Genomic DNA, 24388 nt, shown 5'->3' with positions numbered 1-24388 from the left:
AAGGTATTCTGGCTTGACTGCTGTGCAACAAATCTTTATTTTACAAAGGTGTTTTATTGTCAATTATTACGTAGTTGTAACAAGACGCCATGCTCTGTTACTTATAACATCTGTATACGTGTAGAATATTATGTACTACTTTCCATATAACTTATAAAAGTATTCTTATTGTATTATGATAAAAAAAATATTCATAAAAATCTCTGTGCTCACATTTCATTATGCAAGAATGACGCGAATTTGAGATCGTTAATGGTGGAAGTACACTTATACACATATGATATAAATATATAAAACGGTGGAATTGCATGAGTCGGAATGTCAAGAAATACTGTGCAATATTTTGCCATACAGTATTATATGTATGTATATGGTGTTTGATTAATAGTAAGTCTATATCCGTTTAATGTGAGGACCTTTTAAACATGACCTCCTAATTTGGAATTAGCTGCTCATCAGTATCGAAGGGCCTCGCGGTGGCAATTCATCTCTAAGAATTCACCTTTTGAGGGATATCCAGATGATGTGAACCACCGTGTATAGACAATAAATCCAGTTCGTTATATCCACGTAATACACGTATTACTGGTACCTAAATAATTATATATAACAATCGGCAACACTCTGTCGATGGACGGATAACTCTGACTATATATATAGTATAATACTCTAAATAAACTTATAAACAAATACAGCGAAAAGAACTTAAGTTAGTTTGTTCGAAGTCCGGACTCCGTGGATGTAGAACGTTTTTACTTAGGATTAGGCAGTATCGAGAGGCACTTTAAGTTTTGCTAAATAAAAACCTTATTTGATTAGTCATTCTAGAAGATATTGGCTTTGCCATTCTTGACTGCGTCATTTTTTAATTTCACTGCATACTCACCATGGCATATTAAAACAAATACGACATGGCTATTTTTTCAAACTGCTGTTTGTGGCACACCCTGAACTAAATGTGTTTTGCTTTTACTTTTGGGCAAGGAGGATTGACTGGTTGCTTTGCCCAATTTTTGCTGACCATTTGGTGAACTCGTGACAAAACCTTCCGCGCGAATATCTTTTAAAGAAACATTCGAACTACTTCTAAGGGACGGAGTAGAGCTAAATTTTCGATTATGTGCTAATCGTTCCTGCAGCTTGGCTTCGTTCTGTCGTGGTTGTCTTGATTTGGGAACTGGCGCATCTCGATATTCGTAAACATTCTCCTTCGAATTTCGTGTCAGATTCTCGATTCCCTCCGAGTGATCGTCGTCTCGCACCATCAGGATGTCCCCGCTATAGTAGTGATCGGATTGTCTGCAAATAATAAAGCCACGAAAAAGTGGCACGCGACATTATTCCCCCCGCGAAGAAAAAGTAAAAAGAATATTTCACATATAAATGATAGTTTCTTTTTTGATTAATCAATAAAAATGGTATTTACATGAAGGCATGTAAAAACGTGCAGCGGGTCAAAGCCCAATTACCTGCGTATCTTCTTGCAGCCTTCGTTTTGCTAAGCGTGTCGTGAATAATAACCCTGTTAGTACGCCAGTGTCAAATATACTAAACGCGTGATTATCTTGTATAACGTTAGTTACCATAGACGTAATAGGCAGGAAATACCGTGATTAAAGAATAGGCGAAATACCTGTTGGCATTCTACCTCCAGAACCAGTGTTCGCATGCACTACATTCCCCAAAAAAGGCGTAGTCACATGGATTCGGTTCTGTTTACCTTTTGCTTACCTTTTGGCATTACGCCATAGCATGCAACACACGACTGACAGGACGATCAGCAGGAGGCAAGCCGTCGATACAGACCAGAACGCAATTTGCAATGGCTGCTTCGGTTCCCACCAATACTACGACCAAAGGATACGGAAAATGTGTTAAAATTGAAACAAGACAAAGAATAGGAAACACGTAGCTTGATATTCGTCATACCTCTGTGACCGGTGGATATGTGGGCACCAGGCGACCTATTACAGTTGGTAAGTACATCGACCAGAATGCACTTTCGGTTTGACGATAATTCAGAAGAATTGAACTGTTAAAGGTCGTATTTATGTTTAGATAGCGCAGTTGGCCCTGTTTCGCAACGTCAAAGTGCAGTCCAAGAATTTGAGCGGGTGTCGGATTTCTAAAAAGTGGCGAATAAGAAATACTCGTACAGGTATGAACACTACGTAATTAAAAAGGTTTATCAATACCCGTATGTCGCAAAATTGGCATAGGCCTTCATAAAGAAGTAACTCATATTGCGATCATTTTCGGTCCACATGTCTCGCTTTAGTCGCCATTTCTGTGGGAAAAATTCTAAAAGAAAGAAGTTGAGACGTGTTAATCATTCGGGATATATTCCATGAAAATCATTTTGGGATAAAGAATCTACCAGTGTCCATGAATGGCGCTCCAGTCAGCCAAAAATGTTCAGTGTCATGAGGAACTCTTCTCCATAATGGCAAATTGAGGGCTTCTATGGTGGTGTTCAGGACGTACAAATAAACGGGAACTTTTTGTTCTACTAATAACTTAGCCACTTTGTCAAACGGTGCAACGTAGTGGAAATCGGATAGGAGCTGCAAGCATTCCAGAAGTCGTAACAAGGTTCCATCGAGTTCTACACTGCCAGAGGTAATTATACTTACATTTATATATTGATCTCGAATATGTGTAACGTTATTTGGATCAGGCCAGTAGGTATACATATATTTAATAGCTTCATAAACTCCCCAAGGATTAAGAGTGTAATTGTATCTGAGCACCAGTTCCCATATTTTCTGATCAAACATATCCGGATCTATTATATAGTGATTTCTCGCTAGAGTTTCATTATCATCTATAAGAAATATGAATAAAGTATAACAGCATGATGAGAAGCAAGTGCAAAACGTATGGGATATAATTACGTATGACGAATGCTGCCTCCTGGGTTGTCACTCCAGCCATGTAAACGAGATCTTTTCTGAATTTTCGTGCTTTGATACTCTCTTCAGGGGTTTCTGTGAAAAAGTGCCAGTCAGAACTTTTCCATTCTTCGTACCAATTGTCTCTGGGAACCGTAAAGTTCAGATCAAGCACTGGGGCCCACGGGAACATGCCCACGTGTGGCTTAAATTCGGAATTTCCTAATTCAAGGAAGGTGCGACCGTCCTTCAAGCATTGGACCAATTTCCAGCTGCTTTCTATGCTACAGCCCAGCATCTCCGCGTAGACTCTTGATGTGTTCTGCGCACGATACTTGTCCACTATCAAAGCCCAATCTGCCACTGCTGACCCCGACTGGGCTATGACTTTTGAGATCATGTCGCTAGTCCTGTTATCAATTTTCATAATTATTTTTATATATTCCAAATAAGAGATTACTATAAACAATATATCTACTTGGGTGCCACCATGAGGAGTCCTGCGCTCGCTGCACCTGCCCCTGGACCAAAAAGAGTTATGGCATCCTTGTCACCGTTGAAGGACTCAATGTTATCCTGAATCCATTTCAAAGCCATAGCCTGATCGAGTATGCCATAGTTGCCTGGGCTGTTTTCATCTCCAGTGCTCAGGAATCCTTAAGGGCGAGAATGGTACAAATAAGAATATTCTCCCATCAAGGATGAAATGATAAAATGAAGATTACCGAGTGCTCCAAGACGATAGTTGAACGATACTACGACTACATCGTAAAAGCCAGCCAACATGTGACCCTGGAATAAGTTGCTGGCACCATGAAGAAATTCACCACCGTGGATATAAACCATGACAGGATAGCGACGCGCTAAACCGGATTCAATCTAAATACGAAAGATTAATGAGTCGACGAATCTATTTTTAATTTTGATAAACGTACTCGAGGTGTAAAAATATTCAGGTACAGGCAGTCTTCGTCCACGTCTCGAACTCCCTTGGTGGCTCCCGTGTATCTGCTGGGTTGTGGACAGGCTGGACCCCAATCCACGGCTTGTAAGAGTTGCCACCCTCTTCCGGTGAAAAACATTGGGTTTGCAAATGCAATATAACATCGTTAAAATTATATAAAATCGTCGATACCTATGCTGTCTGGGAGGTCTAAATCTTCCTTCCTTTGTAGGTGGCATGGCGTAAGGAATTCCCAGGAATACGTTGACATTAGCAGTTACTCTTTCGACTGGCAGATTCCAGGGTTTATGCCTGAATTCAGGATTGTCATAGAGGTAGACTTTGAATCCTTGCACCTGGCCATAATTCGTATTGACAAAAATATCGCGCATCAAATTTTTCGAATCTGGTCTCTCTTTTCCTTGAAGATCCTCCCGCCAACCTCCGAGAATTCCTGGCAATGGCAGTCTGGGAGTCGCATCCTAGAGTATCAATTAAAAGCATCCTGTGTCATCCGATCACGTCACAATACTATAGTGAATCCCGTCCACAAGGGGTCCGTTGTTATTAACACAGAGAAAGAAGCAGAATGGATGACACTTCGCTTGCTGACCGAAACAATTATGAGTAAGTCAAACCAAAGTGATATCCTATAAAATGTCATTCTTACCCCAAAACGAAAGCGATCCTCGGGTGCTCGGGTAGGGCCCCTGTAAAGAGGGTCCAGATAGCTAGGCTGGTAGCCGTACCTTCTGTCCTTGTAGACATAAGTCTGGTATCCTGCGGAGCCAGGAGGCACGTAGACACCGTCCCGGTTCTGGTATCGTTCTCCATAGGATGGCTGATTCTGGCCCAGGGTGCTGGCAAAGGCCAGAAAGTAAAGAGACAAGGTGACGCGCCCTGTGAAGGCGTGTGCCCAAGGTACGGCCATCTTGGCCCGTTCACGTTACTATACTACTGTTAGTATACGACTATACGGACTACACAGACTATACAACGCCAAATGCCAGGGGAACGGCTACGTATATCCCCACCGTCAACACGGCGTATGAATCGTTGGCGGTCGCTCGCACTCTCTCTCTCTCTCTCTCTTTCCTTCTCTTCCACCTGGTCACTCCTTCTTCCTCGTTCTCCAGCACACGCGACGTACAACGGGAAAAGGGAAAGGGACTCCTATATAAATCCCGCTGCTCCAATGTTACCTATGCGCTCAAGTCAAAAGTAAAAACTGGACTCGCACATCAGCCCAATTCGATGACAAAGATATTTTCCCCGCGTTTCTCTCACTCTGCGGCCTGCAGTCACTATACCGAAGGGCTTTTGTTTGCCAGAGGCTTTACGTTAGTAGTGCGTGCTTCAATTGTTGGTGAGATGCGGGGCAGTGCCCGGTTATAACTGCAATGATGTCACTCCAAGCCGCCCACTACTCATGAATGAACTTTTCTTCTGTGAAACTGTTCTTTACTCGAAGACTCATTTCTCTATGTGTCGCAGACCCATGCGTGTAATCGCTGGTACATCTAATCTGTTCTTCGCTATCGCAACTTGATACGTCAAAGTTACTGGCTACGATCCGCCCAGAATAATAATGATAATGAAAAAGCATAAGCGAGATGGACCTACATATCTCACTCGATGATACTACAGATTGCAGAACTTCCACACGGTGAATCATTAATTCGCCAAAGTATAAATTCAAAGCGATAAACGTGCGATATACGAGCTAAAATCTTGGAAGCAACGAGGGAAGAAGTTAAAGCGAAGCAAAGGATACAAAGTGTATCAGTAACGAGAGGGGGAGGTTATTATCCCTTTTATCGGGATCAAGTGGTCAGCTTCGTGGTGGGAACGTTAATATCGGTGTGGGTTGCAATGCCTGCGATGGCTACTATTCCAGCAATGTAGTATAAGGGCTCGTGGTTACAGGGTGAAAATTCGGCTGGGAGCAGATGCAACGTGGACGGCTGAGGTGGTGGGGGAAGTCGGTGTAGCGGGGACGGTGTAGTCGGCTCGGGGGTGGGTCTGGGTCTGAGGGAACATGGTTCCACTTGTCTCATCGCGGGTTCTCGTCTCTGCACTGCTCTGCACTCGAGAGCGCGTTGCCACGGAGGCAACATCGTGTGCTCTCCAGAGTGGCTCCACTCTCACTGGGCAGCACTTCAAGAAGAACCCGCGAATTCCTTTCGTCATTGTCATCAAAGTGAAGTAGAACCGTGCCGCGGCTGGTAAACAATCCGATTAAAGCTCCGCCAGTAGAAGCAAGTGTATCGAGGAGACAAATGTCAGGAAAACCGTTGCACTTTGAGCCAAAGAATTAGTGAACTCGATGCTCGGCGATTGCTTTAATTAAATTGACATCCTGTGGGACCAGGCCGAAAACTGCTTGGTGAGATCCGTTTGAAAGGAGTATGACGACCGAATCGATACCTCGTGAGCTGGACGCTCACATAGTGACGCTCTTGACGAAATTGTCAGCTTTAAGAGAAGAGACCGGAGAAGCCTCGGACAGGAAGGGACCCATGTCCATCGAGGCAAAGAGTCTCGAGCTCTGGAGAGCCGTGGCCGTGGAATGTTTTGCCACGTTTATATTCAGCCTGGTGGTTTCCGGCGCAGCGGCTACCTCGGCGGTTTCCGGAAGTGGCCTCTCGGTCCTGGCCACTGCCATCGCCTCCGGATTTGCCATAGCAGCCATCTGCCTGATCTTCGGACACGTTAGCGGTAAGACACTTAACGTACTACTGACTTGGTGGCAGCTACTGGGACAAAGGATGCCAAGAGTTCATACTAATGCGGGAGATACCGAAGTGGTCTTTATTGTGTCGCGCCGTGCGGCCCTCGTGCGGCTCCTCTCGATTGGCTCGTTAACCGATTATGGCTCCAATGTTGATCCGTATAAATTGGCTGGGCGTACGAGCACGAGCAACGAACGCTCTTGCAGCTCCCAGAGGACGGAGATGGGTGCAGTTGGATTTCTCATAATTTCCTGAATTGCTTCACAGGTGGCCACGTGAACCCTGCGGTCTCGGTGTCCTTTGCTCTGGCGAGAAGAATCTCCCCTTTGAGAGCCACCCTCTACATAGCGGCGCAATGCGGTGGAGGTATCGCCGGTGCAGCCATGCTCTATGGGTGAGTAAAAGCCTCCCTCTAGATCTTATTGCCTTCGACAAAGAAACGGGAGATAGGGATGCCAGCTGCGAGATAGGAAACCCGAGATTCCAAGAGCCCGAGCCAGGGTCCAAAAGAGAGAGAGAGAGAGAGAGAGAGAGACCGGCACGTTTTCTTCATTGGAATTTCCTGGTTAACGACACGGACCGATCGCCGACCTGGTTCCTTTTATTATTTTGCTTCCTTTATCGAAGAGTCGCCGGTCCCTTTCGTTATCGTCATCCGTGACTCAGTCAACGGTTTTTAGGCTTTTCCGGCTGAGCCGATAATTACCAGTACTGGAATTTTTGGAAAACGACAACTCGACAGGATGCACATAATCTGAGGACAAGTACCGTAGTTAAACGTGGGCTTGGATCTCTTCCGGGATTCTAAATGGCAGATGATCAAGTTTCCACCCTAAGTGGAGTCATCGATGTGGGTACGCGTTTAACGGAGAAACTGGTCGCGTTATTCTCATACCTGGACATTCGACCAGGAACGAGTCCATACGTTAAGCCGCTCTCAGCTTAATGCTTCTCCCGAGAAATGGAATTCAAGTCCTGGTTAGTCGTGTTGTCGCTCTGGTTATTCGTGTCGGGGGAGAGAGAGAGAGAGAGAGAGAGAGAGAGAGAGAGAGAGAGAGAGAGATTGAGAGCTCTGCACGTTGAATCGTAAAAACTGAATTTTTCTTTAATCGAAACAAGAACTATTCCATACTTCTGTATTTCCCGTTTATTCTCCCGCTGTTCGGAATCCTTGGCTCACGTTGGAAAGTCAGAAGACCGTCGGATGAGCAGGAGGAGCAAGGAAGGAAAGAAAGAAAGAGAGGAAGAAAGGAAGGCTGAAAGAGGCAGCGTAATTGGCAGAAACGAGTGAGGGAGAACCCGAGCACCTGCCGTTTCTCTCTCTCTCTCTCTCTCTCTCTGTCCCTCCTGTCCTCCTTCCCCCTCTTCCCTCTTTCACTCACTCACTCAAGAGAGGCGACCACCGCCTCGCAGCTGCCGCAGATGTTTCGTGGACCAAAAAAGATCGGGAGTAGGCATATATAGTAAGACTGAGATAATGAATACCTATGGACGGGAGGTAGGACACGTCTGAAGAGTCGTGAGGATCGTTGAGGATCGGTGAGGATCGGTGAGGATCGTAGCAGAGGATAGGAAATAGGCAGGCAGATGTTGTTCGCTCTTCTCCGGCCGAAGAGACTCGGGCTGCTCCGTGAGGAGAATTCTCAGGACAGCCATATGACCCGACAAAAGAGAAACAAGTGCGCGATATGTAGCGAAATAATAATCGAACAATGCACCAGTTAACTGGGTGACCGCAAGCGGCTCCCTCGGGAATTGCACCCCGAGCGCCGCGAAGGGTAGAGAACGTAAAAAGCCGGTGCATCTGTTGCGACGGAGTCGCTCAGCTTTGGAGTGGCGCAAAGTCCGCCCTCTGTAAAACACGCTGAGCTTGCTTTTCTACCCTCTCTCGGGGGGGTGTGAGTCCGCCATTGTTCTTTGGCTCTTCCGAGGCCCGTAGGGGTAAATAAAAACACCCCGATAAATCGCTTACCGAACGAGCCCATCCCTCTCTAACTACCCGTGCAATATTTACGACCGCAGTATCGCTCTTTGGTATTCCGCCAAAAAGCTTTTTTTCACCGTTCATTCATTTTCATCTTGCGCTGGTCCATCGCGCTCGCAAAACAGAGAATAAGTCGCCTCGAAGGGTTCAGGGTGTCGAGAGGTTTGGCTGAGATCGAATACTGACAGTTCGATCAGGATCGTGAGGTTGCGCGGGAGGGGCAGGAGGGGGCAGGAGCGTAGGTAGGAATAAACAGCTGGAGGAAGCAGGTGTCGTGACGTAGGCAGACGCACGCTGGACGCGTGGCCAACAGGATGTCGAAACTTACTTCCTGCCAATTGGGCAAGGAAAAGTTTTTATTCTCGTGAAAAAAAATCTCCTTGCAGCTTTCGATGAAATATCTCGAATCTTACGGACTAATACCCAATATCGTCGGATTCGCGCGTCGATATGATCCTTAAGCTCTGCTTTCATGGACTTGCCACAGGGCCATCCAGCTCGAATGCACCAGTCAGATTCCACAGCTGCTGCAGGATATCGTTCGGTCAGCCTAGATTTTCAATGGTTATACTGAGAAGTAAAGTTCTATTACAGGCATTATTGCTCGGGACCTCTCAGGTAGCAGGATTCCTACCTGATTCCCTTTTCCAGAAACGCAAAACGGCACCCGGTTGCTCCAGGATCCTCCGCGTGGACTTCCGTGCGCCCCTCGTTATTTCAGGCCCTCCGTTACTCGGGGCCCGAATGAAAATAAATTCCAAGGGACAAAAAATCGAGTCGAGAGGAACATGTGGCTCCCATACGTTCCTACGCGAACGTCTCGTCTCTATAGGCGATATGCTATAGTACCTCCACATATATTTGTGATCTGACGTCTCGGAATACTTCACCCTATCCTCCCCGTTGCTGTTATTATTATCACGGATATGAAATATCCTTGCGGCAGAGACATCAGGGCTGTGCCTTCCTTGACTTTGTCTCAGGTACGGCTCGGCGCGGCTATCCTGGAACGTATTGAAAGCCAGGTCTGGCTGAATTCCAACAGATGGTTGTAACCACGTGTTGGACAATACGAATGTTTTCCTTTCTCTCTCTTCCTCTTCTGGATACAAATTTATACTTTGGTTGGGCTCAGATATCTCGATCGAAATCGGCCTGAAGATTCTTTGGGCAATTTAAAAAAATAAAAAAATAAAAAAAAAGTTGTACTTGTTCACCAGGGTGGAAGATTCGGTTTTCGTGGAATTGTCAGGACTTTGTATTTCTATGAATAAGGATGGGTGATGGGTCGTAGAGTAAGGGCGGTTTCTTAAGGCTGAAGGGACGTCGCCGTGGAACATCTGCTGCACCCCCTGTAAGAAAATCGTTCAGGGGCCCCGAGACTCCTTTGTGAGTAGGGACTCACGTGGCCCTAAGGACGACGGAGATTCCTTTTGTGCAACATGTGGCCGGCACGTGTTTCCTTGTGGAAAGGCAGATCGCGCGATTTATAGGATCTCCATGGTGAATCTCCGGCAGCTGCCAGGACCTTAGTCCTTCTCATCAATAGGATTCCTTTGCTGAGGATTCAGCCGCGCTCGCTTCGGGCTCATTGAAATTCAACAAGAGAAGTCCGGTCCGTTAAAAATTCTATCCAATGATGTCGGCGAGAATACTTGAATTTTCGAAATTCTAATGCGTGAAAGTGAAATGATTGCTCGGAATCGAAGAAAAATTTAAGACAAAGAAAACCGAAAAGGACTTCCGGTAAGAAAAGGTCTTCGAACCGAGCGACTTCCTGCCCTCCTTTAATGCATTCAGCGAGTAATCCCAGAAGATCCTGCAGCTCCTGTCGGGCCAAAAGGAATTCCTGTGCATTGTAGGAGGGTCCAGGCACGGCTAGATCGAGGCCCGGAAGAGTCTGCGTGGTCCTTCGTGATCTCAGCTCTGAAGAAATTGGCACACGCGTCGCTCCCAGGACTTGAAGCTGGACGCGACGTATCACGCTGCCTGCGTGAAATTTTCCCACCGCGAACTTTATAGTGGAATCAAGTCCACCGCGAAATCAACCCCATTAAAGTGGGCGACATGTGTGGCTTTTCTCCGGGATGGGGTGCGCGGACAACCCCCTCGATAATTCCTAGGGGTATCAATAGCTCGTTAAACGTATACGGGGGTCGTACGTTGGTTGGATTGAAATTTATTTAAAACGCGTCCGGTTCACCCTCTGACGGGAACCCTCTTATTTTTCACCCTGTATCTTCTTGCATCTCGGATACAGTGTACACGATGCACCCCCTCTCGGTCTCTTGGCTCTGATCGCGTGTGAATCGCGAAAATGGGGCACAGGTTGCGGGGCTCTCACGTCAAGTGCGCCCGACACGATTAAAATCCGCCCCTGAGCAGCCAGCCGAGCCTTTTATCGTGGGGTGGAAATCTGACGCTCAGGTTCCTCCCGAAAGAGAGCGTCGGGCTCTAATAGAGTTCTCCGGCAAAGAGACCCTCGTGGAAAGCCAGTGCGAGCCACCTCGGCACTTTGCCGCGGTAGAGTCTGAAAAGTCAGAGGAACGAGGGAAAAAGGGAAACGCAACAACCGCGAAAGGGACGACGGGAGGAATGGGGATAAAAACGTTAAAAAAGAAAAAAAAGGTAAAGAAAGGAATAGAAAAAGAAAAATATTCATCGTTCAGACTAAAAGCGGATCGGATTCGCGTGGGAAGCGCAGGCGTCGCCACTCACCCTTATTTTCCTGAACCGCGTAAATCCGCTTATCACGCAGGGGAGTTCGGATCTCCCATTTTTTTTCTTCTTTACTATACCCCATTTTTGTCATCTCTTCCTCTTTTTTCTTTTTCTCTCTACCAAACAGAACTCGGTCCATCCATGCGTCGAGTCTCTCCAGTTGATCCCAATTGTTCGGGCGTGATTTGCATTTCTGATTTCATCAGTTCGTCGAGACCCAGAAGAGGGGAGCGACAAGAGCCTCAGTCGGGAAGCTCATTTGCATTCTGAATGAGAGCCGAAAGGGATTTCTCGACTGTTGCGTCGAATTAAAGGGAGATTACAGACGTATCCTTATCGATAACCGCCTATTTAGTCGATCGTGCGATCGATCTCTCGAACGTGAACGTGCGAATCGTCCAACAGCACTGATCACGGGGTAGGAGTGCAACTGCACTCTGTATGCAAGCGAGTCGTGCAACCTTTGCATTGCGGTCAAGGAAGGATGCTCTTTGGATTTATGGGGGTCATTTTGCCGGAGGTCGACTGACTGTGACCCCGTATGATTATATGGGCTGACGACGATCCACGTCGAGCTTTTTAGCAGGGGTTCGCTGCACGATGCACCGGCTAATATAAACATTAGGTCCAGAGCGAGGGTCCTGGGGGGGAACGCTCTTGGGGATGACGCGTACTTCGCGCTCCTTCTCAATGGGAAAATCAGAAGTTTATTATTGCGCTCTTGTAAGTTATACGCGTGCCATCCATACGGCAGCCATATGCGTTACTTTTTCGATCAATATTAATCACACTCTCAAATTCATATCCCACAGCCGCTACCTCCTCTCGAGCTCAGAGTTAAGTGACTTTCGAGCGTGCGCCTAAGATAATGTTAATAAGCGAATTTCATATTTTCAGAGTGACGTCTCCACCCAGCACGCAGACGGTTATTCCTCCTGGACGTCTCGGAGGAGCTATAGAGAGGCTCCTGGTGGAGCTGGCCCTGTCGATCCTGATAGTCCTGGCGCACTTTGTTTCCGAATCGTCAAGGTCTTCCTTGCCGTCCTCGATATCCGGAAAACCTGCGGGAGTCCTGGCAGCAGCCTACACGGCAGCCACTCTGGTGTCGGTGAGTACTTAACAAGTATTCGATGTACTTTTCTTGGGGCACCTGCCTGCCAGCGAGCACCAGCGGGCACCAGCGGCCACCTGCCGCAAGACAATGGGCCCAGGACTGGTATAATACTCTGTCTCTCTTTCTCCCTCTTCGTTCTGCCTTCGCCGCCGGTAGAATTACAAAGCTCACGCAAATCTTTACAGAGCCCGTTCCTGAATCCGGCCCGTGCGTTGGGCCCGGCGTTCGTGATGAATCGCTGGGACAACCACTGGGTATACTGGGTAGGACCCATCTCTGGTGGAGCCATCGCAGCCCTTCTGCACGAGTACGTCCTCAATCCTAGAAGAACACGGGACTCACGGGATGTCGACGACGGTGACAACTCCTCCATGAGATCCGACGAGGATCCTTACGACGATTTGGATAAACCTGTCGGACCAAAATTTCCAGGAGGCTACGCAACGTACAGACCCGTGGCAGGAGCCTCCAGTTCGGTTTACAGTGCGCCACCCACGGCCCTGGACCGCGTAGAATCCATCTATGGCGGTACCAAGTCTCTCTATTGTAAGTCTCCGCCATTGACCAGGGCGAATTTGAATAGGTCGCAGAGTGTCTACGCAAAGTCTACGTCCGGTCCCAGGGATGGTCTGGTTATACCGAAACCTGGTCCTCTGGTTCCCGCGCAGAGTCTCTATCCCATGAGAATCGGACAGAGTTCTCAGACCGGAAGGGACACTCTAACCTCGCAAAATTCACCGAGTTCTCAGAGTCAGACGCAAAATCACAATAGCACTAATCAGAATATGCAAAATCAGTTGCAACAATGTACGCAAAGTATTTACGGTATACGTGGTATCTCAACGAGCGTGAGTGCTCGTGAGAATGGAATTTACGGGGTTTCTACGGGGTCGAGTATTTATGGGAGAGCTCCGGCCCCGCCGCCGGGAACTCAGAATCAGCAGCAGGTACAGACTGTGCAGAACGCTGCTCAGGCTTCGGGGGCTGGACACTTGCAGAATGGACCCCTCGCTACCAGTTCCGAAAATGGGACTAATTCCAGAAGACCAGAAAGTATGTACGGTCACGTCTCGAGACGTAGCGACGATTCTGCTTACGGCAGTTATCAGGGCTCTACCAGGGGCAATTACGGTAAAGTTCCTGGGCCACCGGGCACAGCAGGACCCCCGGGACCACCTCAGTATCGCGAGCAAACGAGGACCACTGCACCAGGACCCATTCAGCAGAATCAGAACCAACAGAGCAATTTCCAGAGGAATTCTCCAAATCCACAGTACTGATCAAATAATGGCCTTACTGCGCCATAAAGACTCAGTTCTCTCATCCGAGAAACGATCACTGATGAATCAGAATCTTCCCTGTCGTTGTAATCTTAGAAACTTTTATATGATTACGCACTTTAGATAGTAAAGTATACTTAAGGATCTGTAAATATTATTTGTATTTATTATTTGATACATATACGTAAGTGTAGCGAAACGAATGATTCGCGTAGGATTCTATCCTAGACTCGACAATAAATAGTTTTAATGAAAACGATAACATGGAGAAAAGATCAGACAGAAAAACGAGTCGTCGCTGAATGTTCCCATACTTGTAATTCCCCTGTATAATACTTCACAGAATAATCTCCATCAATTTTTGGTATTAATAAAGTCCCTTGCAAATGATACCACCGAATCAGTCACTCTATTGACTGCTAAATACAATTTGAATTATGTATGTACATAAAGAGATGAGCAGGAACATGCACAACGCTACGGTTTTAGGCGGTACCAAAATCATGCCGCTAAATCGTAGCGGCAAGTCTGGAAGTAGGATTTTGTGATCATCGCCTCCGTCGACAAAGCAAATCCCGTCGTAGCCGAGCTAAACGTGAGCACGAACGCGTAGCTTGGCGGGCAGAGGTTCTCCGCTACTCGCCGCTGGTTCCCAAAGCAACTCTTAGAACGAGACCGGGAACTATAGAACTTCTCAAGAATTATTGAAAAAGCCTATTGTTGAAATATTTTTAAGACTTTTTTAAGAAAGTGCCAACTTGACACCCGTGTAGCACCTCAATTTTAACAAAATATTATTGGATCTTGATTTACTTTCAAAATTTATTCAAAATATAAAATTGAAGCTAAATAAAAATCTCGCAGAATATACGGAGCAGATAAAATTGAACTGAAATTGTAGAATATCGAAAATAAATTGCATTCACATTGAAATATTTATAAATTAAGTGTTTGTAACATTAAAATAATTAATTAAATCAATAAAGTAAAATATTAACACTCAGAAATTGGAAATTCAGGCCAAGCATATTTAGAAGTACTGGAAATTGCCCAAAATTGTGTGCGTGCAAATTCGTCGCGGCAGGACTCGGCGAGTGGGAGATGGCGGAAAGTGGGGGGAGCGCTCGAGGCAGTGCCCGGACGCCGAGCGCTTATCGGCTATGCTGCATTTTCTCTGCCATTACTTTCATTCCATCTGCAAGTTGCAAAAAGTAAAGGGATTTTTTGAAAGTGCCCTATCGCAGTTTGATCTGTACCAACCTGATACAGCTGATTTTCGAATTAGTTTAAATTTTATTTTGTCGGAGAAAGTTCTACATTCTTCCTCGAGCCGGTCTCCTATACTGGTCTCTTGGAATCATTACTCTTATCCCTTTGCAACCTTCTTCTATTTTTGTATTTATCGTTCACTCGTTCTCTCAGAGATGTCGCCACATATCATGCCCAGGAGGTGCTGCCCTCTTATCGGCGAAAATTCGAACTATTGCGAATTCTTTAATATGAATTTACTCATTGAAATTTCGACGATGGGATTTTTAAATTGAATTTGAAATTATTTTATCCGAGAAAGTTCACTCGTTCTCTCAGAGATGTCGCCACATATCATGCCCAGGAGGTGCTGCCCTCTTATCGGCGAAAATTCGAACTATTGCGAATTCTTTAATATGAATTTACTCATTGAAATTTCGACGATGGGATTTTTAAATTGAATTTGAAATTATTTTATCCGAGAAAGTTCACTCGTTCTCTCAGAGATGTCGCCACATATCATGCCCAGGAGGTGCTGCCCTCTTATCGGCGAAAATTCGAACTAATGGAGATTCTTTACTATGAATGCTTCATAATTTCAAAATTCAAAAAAAAGTGTGCGAGTACCAAAAAGTAAAGCAATTTTTTGAAAGTAGCCCTATCGCAATTTAACCTGTACCAGCCTCTTCTATGGAACATTCTATCTTTCTGCATTAAGAGATCTTTCAAAATTTCAAAGAAAAAGCCTTATACCCAGCCATTTCCGAGATACAGCCTGCCGAAGATGCAATTTCGAGCATTTTCAAAATTCAAGAATAGACTAAGGCCTATGTAACCGTATGCTTGTCAAGATAAGAAATATTAAGGCAGAATGTACAGATTAAATAAGACTATCGGCTTAGTGAATTTATTTTGTTTTACAAGGTAGTATTGATAAAGGAAAAGCGATTCAGAATACGGATAATATGGTAGAGATGGAATGGAGCATAGCTGGAAAGAGGTGTCGAAGCATAAGGCAGGAGAAGAAGGAAAAGGATGCTGTTAGGACGGAGGAGCGTAAGAAAGAGACAGAACTCATTCGTACTTTGGGATATTCGCATAGGGCAAAAGAATATCAACGTGTATAAGTGTTACAAAATAATTTATTCAACAAATGCAATAATGATACAGTATACAAAGTACAGATGTACATATATAGTCCGCGAAAGATTATTAATATCAATGCCATTATAAATATATTAAAGTATATCACTACAATATAATATACATGTGGTATGTTACATGCGCTACCACTTCAAACTTTTCTTTTTCCAAAAAACATTTAAAAAATGTAGTTTTTAAGGATATATTAGGAGGAGAGTGATGGAGACATAGGAAGGAATAGGAGATTCGAAAAGTGTATAAGTGTTACAAGATAATTTATTGGACAAACACAATAATGATACAATATACAAAGTACAGATTTACATATATAGCATGCGAAAGATTTACAATAACAGTACCATTAGAGATATACTACATATATCACTACAATATAATATACGTGTTGTATTTTATACATATGCGCTGCCACTTTAAACTTTTCTTTTTCCAAAAAACATTTAAAGATTAACAATAACAGTACCATTAGAGATATACTACATATATCACTACAATATAATATACGTGTTGTATGTTATACATATGCGCTACCACTTTAAACTTTTCTTTTTCGAAAAAACATTTTAAAAATTTAGTTTCTAAGGATATATTAGGAGGAGAGTGATGGATATATAGGAAGGCATAGGAGATTCGAAAAGTTTATAAGTGTTACAAGATGATTTATTCGACAATTGCAATAATGATACAGTATACGTATACAGTATATGGCTTGAAAAAGATTAACAATAACAGTACCATTAGAGATATACTACATATATCACTACAATATAATATACGTGTTGTATTTTATACATATGCGCTGCCACTTTAAACTTTTCTTTTTCCAAAAAACATTTTAAAAACTTGTTTTTAAAAGATATACTAGGAGGGGGGTGATGGAGACATAGGAAGGAATAGGAGATTATAAAATAGAACTCATTCGTACTTTGGGATATTCGCATAGGGCAGAAGAATATCAACGTGTATAACTGTTTAAAGGTAATTGCACTTCCTGGGCAGGATGTGGCTCCATCTCTGAGAGAACCAGTGAACTTTCTACGTTAAAATGTTACGATGGTAATTTGAAAATGAATTGCATTACTTCGAATTTTTGCTAATAAGGCAAAATCATGCACCTACTAGGCATGATTAGTGGATAAACAAATATGAACGAATAAACGAGTACAATGCAGTGAGAGATAAGAGCAGAAAGTAAGAGCTCAACAAGTAAAGAAGTAAATTTGATCGTAGAAACATAAGGACCAAAGGTGTAGAAATGGAGAAGAAATAAGGAAAGAGATAAATAAGAAAGTAAAGAAAGAAATATAAAAAAATTAAGAAATAAATATAAAAAGAGGAGGTTGGTTATGGATAAGAGGGATGCTTCCAAGACACCAGCACAGGAGACCAGCTCGAGGAAGAATGAGCGCTTTGAGTCCTGGCACTGCCTTAGCACTCCCCTCACTCCCGAATCCTTCGCGTCGAAATTGCGCGCAACTTATAGTACTTCTAAATATTCTTGACCAGAATTTCTGATTTTTAAGTGTTAATGTTTAATTTTATTGATTTAATTAATTTTTTCAATTTTCCAAACACGTAATTTATGTATATTTCGAATATTCGATATGATATATGTCGAAATTGTACAATTTCAATTCAACTTTTATCTACTCTGTATATTTCGCGAGATTTGGATTTAGTCTCAATTTGATATTTTGAATGAATTTCAAAAGTATGTACAATGATTCGAGGCTCCTCCGCTCAGGTGGCGCGTCGACGCCAAAATAAAATTGGTTTCAAGAAAATCGGCCCATTGGCAATCCCTACTGCTCCCTACTCATCTCTGCACCAACTACATTCAGGAAGATTAAATGCGTCGAGATCCCTCGAGATCCGTGTGTAAACTCAGCTTATGAACGCACCCTCCTTTCCCCAGTTTCGTGTGAGGACTCACGGATATCAGCTGATGACGTAACAAACAGCGAATACGACGGGCGACGAGGTTGCGACGACGACGGTGACGACGATAGCAATAGCGTTAGCGGACTTTCGCAAAAACGTTGTGTATTCGCGTTGATGTTGGTGGGCGCGAGAGAAGTATGGCGTAGGTTCCAGTAAAACTTTTGTGGGCTGTTTCATCGGTGAGCTCATTGCACCAATCTCTCGCTTTCGTGCTCAACGCCATAGTCTCGTGTGCTCTCTACGCTCACGCCGCACTCGATTCACGCCAGAGGAATCAAGAGGAACCAGTTGGAACTCGGAAGAAACCCACTGTCGACATTATTGGACATTATTGGACATCATCCCCGTGGTGGTGCTCCTACCAATAGAAGAATTTTCGCCAGCTACCCACTTTCCTACTAGAAGTGACCAGAACGAACACGATGAGTGTTGACGCGTACGGACCCAGCAGCCAGACCCTCACCTTCCTCGACACCGAGGAGGCAGACCTCATCGGGGCCGATACCCAGGGCAGTGAATTTGATTTCACGGATTTTACTTTACCATCGCCTAGCCAGACTCAGGCATCGCAACACGATGGAGCCCAAAGCCAGCAAAGTCAACCCGTGCAGGTTGGTTCTTTATGATGACTTCAGTTCATTTTCTAGTCTGTGCGTATTATTCAATCTTGGCATGACATTGTTCACCGCCACTAGTTCCTTCCTCAAGGAACCCATCGTTAATTCTCTACACCCATGCGGTTTATACCTAACCTCTGTTGGAGACACGCGGCAATATTGTCCCTCATTTGGGGACAAGATTTATTATCCAAAGATGAATCTTATTATTGTATTCTCTTGAAGGACTACATTTTTCTGTGGTCCAATATAAATCATGGCTATTTTCTCTGATTAGGTAAATGGGACCAGTGTTGCATCTTCTTTGGATTTGAAAATATCAGGTGCTGCACAGACATTGGCTGAGCTGCAGTTTGAAGAGGAGGAAGAGGAAGCCTATTACAATAGAGACTTGCCAGAACATGCATGTAAATATTGTGGTATACACGAGGCATCATGCGTAGTTATGTGCAATGTCTGTCGCAAGTGGTTTTGCAATGGACGTGGAAATACCTCAGGATCACATATCATCAATCATCTGGTTCGAGCCAAACACAAGGAAGTGACACTGCACAGGTAGGATTTATGATCGATAGATGGACTACTCAGTCTATATTAATTTTATTAATGTTATAGAGATGGACCACTGGGTGAGACTGTGCTAGAGTGTTACTCTTGTGCCGTGAGGAATGTTTTCGTTCTTGGATTTATACCTGCTAAGGCAGATTCTGTTGTGGTATTGCTCTGTAGACAACCATGTGCTGCACAGAGTTCCCTTAAAGATATGAACTGGTATGCTCCATACTTTTTCTCTTTGATGTGCCTGTCATATTGTACAATGATAAATGTATTTAGACACTTGTAGATTTCTATGTTGAGTTTCTTTTGTTAAGGGACCAGGAACAGTGGAAGCCATTAATAGAAGATCGCAGCTTTTTAGCATGGCTTGTGAAGATTCCTTCGGAACAGGAACAATTACGCGCAAGACAAATATCTGCACAGCAAATTAACAAATTGGAAGAACTATGGCGCGACAATGTGGACGCGACTTTCCAGGATTTAGAGAAACCTGGGGTAGATGAGGAGCCACAGCAAGTCTTACTGCGCTATGAAGATGGATATCAATATCAAAATATTTTTGGACCTCTGGTTAAACTGGAAGCAGATTACGACAAGAGGCTAAAGGAGTCCCAGACCCAGGAGAACATCGAAGTCAGATGGGACGTTGGCTTAAATAAAAAGACCATCGCATACTTTATGTTGGCGAAAACAGACGGCGATATGAAGTTAATGCACGGCGATGAACTCAGATTGCGTTATCTGGGTGAACTTCACAAACCATGGTCTGGCATTGGACACGTAATTAAAATTCCTGATAATTACGGCGAGGAAGTTGGAATAGAACTTAAAAATAATTCTGGAGCTCCTACCGAGTGCATCAGCAACTTCGTTGTGGACTTCATCTGGAAAAGTACCAGTTTTGACCGGTAAGTTTATTAATGAGGATGTTCTCAATATCGAGATATTAATCATATCGGTTTCGTTTGTTTGTTTAACGCAGCATGCAACTGGCTTTACGGAAATTCGCCGTAGATGACACTTCTGTATCCGCCTACATATACCATCGACTGCTGGGTCACGAAGTCGAAGAGGTTCTTTTCCGTTGCCATTTGCCGAAGCACTTCAGTGCTCCGAACCTACCCGATTTAAATAGATCCCAAGTATACGCGGTGAAACACGCCGTGCAACGACCATTGTCTCTCATTCAGGGTCCTCCAGGAACCGGAAAAACGGTAACAAGTGCCACTATTGTCTACCAGCTGGTGAAACAGAACGGTGGACCAGTTCTGGTATGCGCTCCATCAAACACTGCAGTAGATCAGCTCACTGAAAAAATTCACAAGTCGAACTTGAAGGTAGTGCGCTTATGCGCAAAATCTAGAGAGGCCATAGACTCTCCAGTGAGCTTCCTGGCATTGCACAATCAAATCAAGAACATGGAAACAAATACTGAACTGCAAAAGCTACAGCAGCTAAAAGACGAGACCGGCGAGCTTTCAAGCGCCGATGAGAAACGTTATAGACTTTTGAAAAAAGCTGCAGAGAAAGAACTACTAGAAGCCGCTGACGTAATTTGCTGCACTTGCGTTGGGGCGGGCGATCCTCGATTGCACAGACTGAAATTCCATTCTATCCTGATTGACGAAAGTATGCAGGCTACGGAACCAGAGTGTATGGTTCCTGTCGTTTTGGGAGCGAAACAGCTGATCCTAGTCGGGGACCACTGCCAACTGGGTCCTGTGGTCATGTGCAAAAAAGCTGCACGGGCAGGATTATCTCAGTCGTTATTTGAAAGATTGGTAGTTCTCGGAATCAGACCATTCCGGCTCGAGGTCCAGTATCGAATGCATCCTGATCTTTCACGATTTCCCTCAAATTTTTTCTACGAGGGTTCGCTGCAGAATGGAGTGTGTGCGGATGAGCGGAAGCTCCTGAAGATTGATTTCCCCTGGCCAGCACCCGATAAGCCGATGTTCTTCTACGTGACCCAAGGCCAGGAAGAAATTGCTGGTAGCGGAACTTCCTATCTAAACAGAACTGAAGCATCAAACGTTGAGAAAATCACAACACGTTTTCTGCGATGTGGTGTAAAGCCAGAGCAGATTGGAGTGATAACCCCTTACGAAGGTCAAAGAGCCTACCTGGTACAATATATGCAGTACCAGGGCTCCTTACACTCCAAGTTGTACCAGGAGATAGAAGTAGCGAGTGTTGACGCTTTCCAAGGCCGCGAAAAAGACATTATAATTATGTCTTGCGTACGATCGAACGAGCATCAAGGAATAGGTTTCCTGAATGATCCCCGACGATTAAACGTAGCTCTGACGCGAGCCAAGTACGGAATAATAATCGTGGGCAATCCTAAAGTCCTGTCTAAGCAGCCACTCTGGAATCATCTGCTGAGCTTCTACAAAGAACAGAAGGTGCTAGTGGAAGGACCACTGAACAATCTGAAGGAATCCATGATTCAATTTGCTAAACCTAAGAAGCTGGTGAATGCAGCCAATCCTGGCTCCCACTTCATGTCCACGTCCATGTACGACGCCAGGGAAGCACTGATTCCAGGGTCGGTCTACGACCGTTCTGGCACTCAAGTGAACGGGACGCAAAATCATAATCCCTACTATCAGAGGAATGTTCCTCTGGACATCTTCAGTAGAACTCACGACACAATCAGCTACATAAGTCCTGAACGGGCTCAGGCGGCGATGAACAACGTGCCCGTACCCGTAGGCATGTTCATGAACATGGCCCACGTCCCACCGCGTTTCTACAACCAGCATCAGCAAGCACTCCAGGCCCGGCAGAACCAGCGTAACCGTCGTGGCAGTAGCGGCATCAAGAACAAACCAGGACCCCGAGTTGGAAAGCTAAGCCAAAGCGAGCAGAACACTCAACCGTACAGTCAATCAGGATTACCCTTGACTCAGGGCACCACCCAAGGCATGTCGCAACCAGGATTCAGTCTCTCGCAACCTGGACTCAGTCAAGCTGAACTCTCCCAGGACTCGTTCGCCGTCGGCGAGTTCCAGTCCCAGATGGACGGTCTACTTTCCCAGGATTCGACGTACCAGGGCGATCGGAGTGGGTTCTATCAATCCGGTCAGTCCCAAGCTGGGGGCCAATTTTCGCAGCCCTATTGAGCCGAAAGGATACGGCTGTATAACGCATTCGCCATGCAGCGTCGCGGGAGCGACTGAAGGCTCGTTCGACCAACTCTTCTTCGACCAACAACCAAAAAATCACCAACGCGCAAAACGGGGTAAAACGGCTCGGCGTTCGAGTCACGAGTTATTATCGACGGAGGCGGCTCGTCGCGTTAAACAAAGAGGTTATTCAGCAAAAGGGGTATTAAGCGATTGGCGGAGGCCACCAGCGATATCTTCATCCATCATTCATCCCTCTGTTTTATCTATCGCTCGCAACAGACACGCGGCAAACAACACCGAACAGCTACACACAATATCCACAAACCAGACGCATGCTCTCTCCGCACGGTAGAAGAGCCAAGAGGGAAAAATACATACGATTCAATACACAGCGAAAACGACATGAAAAGAAGGACATATACGAAGACAATTATTACCGTCAAGGAACACAGAGGGTGATGATTCACCGGACGACTGGATATCGGCAAGACTAGACATACCTTCCGGTTCTGGAGCGATCGTGACCTACCTGTCCAGGAAGTGATTAGTTGCCGGCTCAAGAAAATTGACAAGTGTCCCAGAAAGCGTGTAACGGCCAAGAGACTGTGAGGGATGCAAATTCCCCCCGAAGAACATTTCTCAATTCCTCGTCTTTGTACATCCGTCATGAAGTAATGCAGGTTACAGGTAGACTGGGAATGACCGCGGGATATCATCGAGGATTCTGATGGCTTCGCACGTAGAGACACAACTTTTCAACTTGCCTCTTCGACTTCTATGCCTCCTTTTGCCGAGCTGCCTGACCAATCGCAGCGGAAGCAAGACACACCTTGACACTCGCTCAACACAAGCTTTCCTTTACCTGGAGGACGAACGCGCCGAGGGGACATCCGACACTGGACGCCCTGGGACACTCCTCGTCTTCCCGTTCAGCTCTGCTCGACAGCTGGAGCTGGACGCTAGTTAAAGTTTCTGAGTCACGTCCGGATGTGTTAGGGCCAGGCATCCTTAAGCACTGGTCACTTTTCGTGTCTTTCATTTAGTTCGAGGCGATTGCTACCGCCGAAGCCCTCGGAGCCGACGGAGCCGACGGATGGGCTATTTCAGTTTTTCTGTCTTTGAGTCGCGTTTCTCACGGTAGGGAAGGGGAAGCGGGTAACAGGGTGGGAAGGAGCGGCAAAGGAATACCAGGAGGGTTGATCGGAGAACGAGGAGTCAATATCGAAGGATGAAGAGAGTTCGAAAATCCTAAGCAACGATGGCGGCGGGCATCAGGTCGAAGTGGCCCTCGTCGAGGATGCCAATGGTTTCCTGCTCCTTCCGGATACGACAGCCGCATTATAATCGGGGCCCGTGAGAAGCTGAATGTCAGTAAATCCGCGTACGGTGAGATCGTTCCGTGTTTTAATTCATTACTTTTAATGTCTAAGGATATGTCATAGTCCGTTAGCGTTCAGGGGATTTTACTTGTTTTATCAGATCGATATCGAAAAGTGTCCTATTCGACTTTGATTCATTCGTAATTCTTGTTCTCTCCATCTTTCGTTAGTTTTCTTCCTTATCTTCATCTTTTCTTTCTTTAAGTCCTTTTCAGCGAGATCAACTCGTACGGTGCACTGGCTGTATTTCGATATTCTAATTTCGTTACTACTTGTCTCCTTTCTGTCCTTTTTCTTTTTTTAATATTATTCTACGACTTTTGCAATGCGTTAGCTGCACCTGCTGGTAGCTACTTTGCCTTTACGGGCTACGAACCACTCGACAGAATGGCAGTCCGCATTAATCGACGCAGCGACAAAATTACTTATCCCTTTAGTTCTCTCATTGTCTGACGAACAGCGCACCGCTAACTAACTGCAGATTACAATACGGAAATTCACTGTAAAACCTAATGGTGGTACCAATAAATTTGATTTGAAAATGCAATGCTTTCTTTCTTTTCTTTCATCCATGCTTACCGATCCTTCGCTCGCTCTTGTTCATCGGACCAAGATACCTGTAAAATGTTGCACAATCCTTTCATAGACACTGTACACACGATATATAAACATTGCATTTATTTAACAA

The 24388-nt window shown here is 45.1% G+C and overlaps 3 protein-coding genes across 5 annotated transcripts; 2 read left to right on the top strand and 1 right to left on the bottom strand.

Moving 5' to 3' along the window:
* Positions 1–34: 34 nt before the first annotated feature.
* Positions 35–4903, bottom strand: LOC107269543 (acetylcholinesterase). 2 transcript variants are annotated; one of them, XM_015743504.2, is made up of 12 exons: positions 4505–4903; positions 4027–4316; positions 3827–3956; positions 3617–3770; positions 3370–3547; positions 2895–3301; positions 2634–2824; positions 2378–2564; positions 2196–2301; positions 1930–2125; positions 1732–1847; positions 35–1299 (listed from the first exon to the last, which is right to left on the bottom strand). In XM_015743504.2, the coding sequence occupies exons 1-12, from the start codon at positions 4763–4765 to the stop codon at positions 924–926; spliced, it is 2592 nt and encodes an 863-aa protein (XP_015598990.1). In that variant the 5' UTR covers positions 4766–4903; the 3' UTR covers positions 35–923. The 2 variants fall into 2 exon arrangements, with proteins under 2 accessions (XP_015598990.1, XP_015598992.1); XM_015743506.2 differs by having other exon boundaries at positions 1163–1299; positions 1721–1847.
* On the top strand, positions 4342–14055 carry LOC107269544 (neurogenic protein big brain). 2 transcript variants are annotated; one of them, XM_025086864.1, is made up of 4 exons: positions 4342–4461; positions 6834–6960; positions 12169–12379; positions 12571–14055. In XM_025086864.1, exons 1-4 carry the CDS (start codon positions 4428–4430, stop codon positions 13663–13665), a joined length of 1467 nt encoding a protein of 488 aa, XP_024942632.1. In that variant the 5' UTR covers positions 4342–4427; the 3' UTR covers positions 13666–14055. The 2 variants fall into 2 exon arrangements, with proteins under 2 accessions (XP_024942632.1, XP_015598993.1); XM_015743507.2 differs by lacking the exon at positions 4342–4461 and adding an exon at positions 5915–6552.
* Positions 14056–18437: 4382 nt separating this feature from the next.
* On the top strand, positions 18438–24247 carry LOC107269553 (regulator of nonsense transcripts 1). The gene is made up of 5 exons (XM_015743538.1): positions 18438–18626; positions 18910–19187; positions 19248–19403; positions 19505–20098; positions 20173–24247. Exons 1-5 carry the CDS (start codon positions 18438–18440, stop codon positions 22313–22315), a joined length of 3360 nt encoding a protein of 1119 aa, XP_015599024.1. The 3' UTR covers positions 22316–24247.
* The last annotated feature ends 141 nt before the right edge of the window (positions 24248–24388 follow it).

Source organism: Cephus cinctus, unplaced genomic scaffold, assembly GCF_000341935.2.
Source record: "Cephus cinctus unplaced genomic scaffold, Ccin1 Ccin1_scaffold0670, whole genome shotgun sequence".
Taxonomy (NCBI): domain Eukaryota; kingdom Metazoa; phylum Arthropoda; class Insecta; order Hymenoptera; family Cephidae; genus Cephus; species Cephus cinctus.
This window is presented reverse-complemented; position numbering and strand designations above follow the sequence as displayed.

Excerpts from the sequence above, each read along its gene's own strand:
- LOC107269543 (XM_015743504.2), bottom strand. The coding sequence starts at position 4,765 with ATGGCCGTACCTTGGGCACACGCCTTCACAGGGCGCGTCACCTTGTCT. Across the intron at positions 3,957-4,026 it reads AGACCTCCCAGACAGCATAG|AGGGTGGCAACTCTTACAAG; the intron begins GTATCGACGATT and ends TTTCACCGGAAG. Across the intron at positions 1,300-1,731 it reads CTATGGCGTAATGCCAAAAG|ACAATCCGATCACTACTATA; the intron begins GTAAGCAAAAGG and ends TATTATTTGCAG.
- LOC107269544 (XM_015743507.2), top strand. The coding sequence starts at position 6,243 with ATGACGACCGAATCGATACCTCGTGAGCTGGACGCTCACATAGTGACG. Across the intron at positions 6,553-6,833 it reads GATCTTCGGACACGTTAGCG|GTGGCCACGTGAACCCTGCG; the intron begins GTAAGACACTTA and ends ATTGCTTCACAG. Across the intron at positions 6,961-12,168 it reads GGTGCAGCCATGCTCTATGG|AGTGACGTCTCCACCCAGCA; the intron begins GTGAGTAAAAGC and ends TCATATTTTCAG.
- LOC107269553 (XM_015743538.1), top strand. The coding sequence starts at position 18,438 with ATGAGTGTTGACGCGTACGGACCCAGCAGCCAGACCCTCACCTTCCTC. Across the intron at positions 18,627-18,909 it reads AGCAAAGTCAACCCGTGCAG|GTAAATGGGACCAGTGTTGC; the intron begins GTTGGTTCTTTA and ends TTCTCTGATTAG. Across the intron at positions 20,099-20,172 it reads AAAAGTACCAGTTTTGACCG|CATGCAACTGGCTTTACGGA; the intron begins GTAAGTTTATTA and ends TGTTTAACGCAG.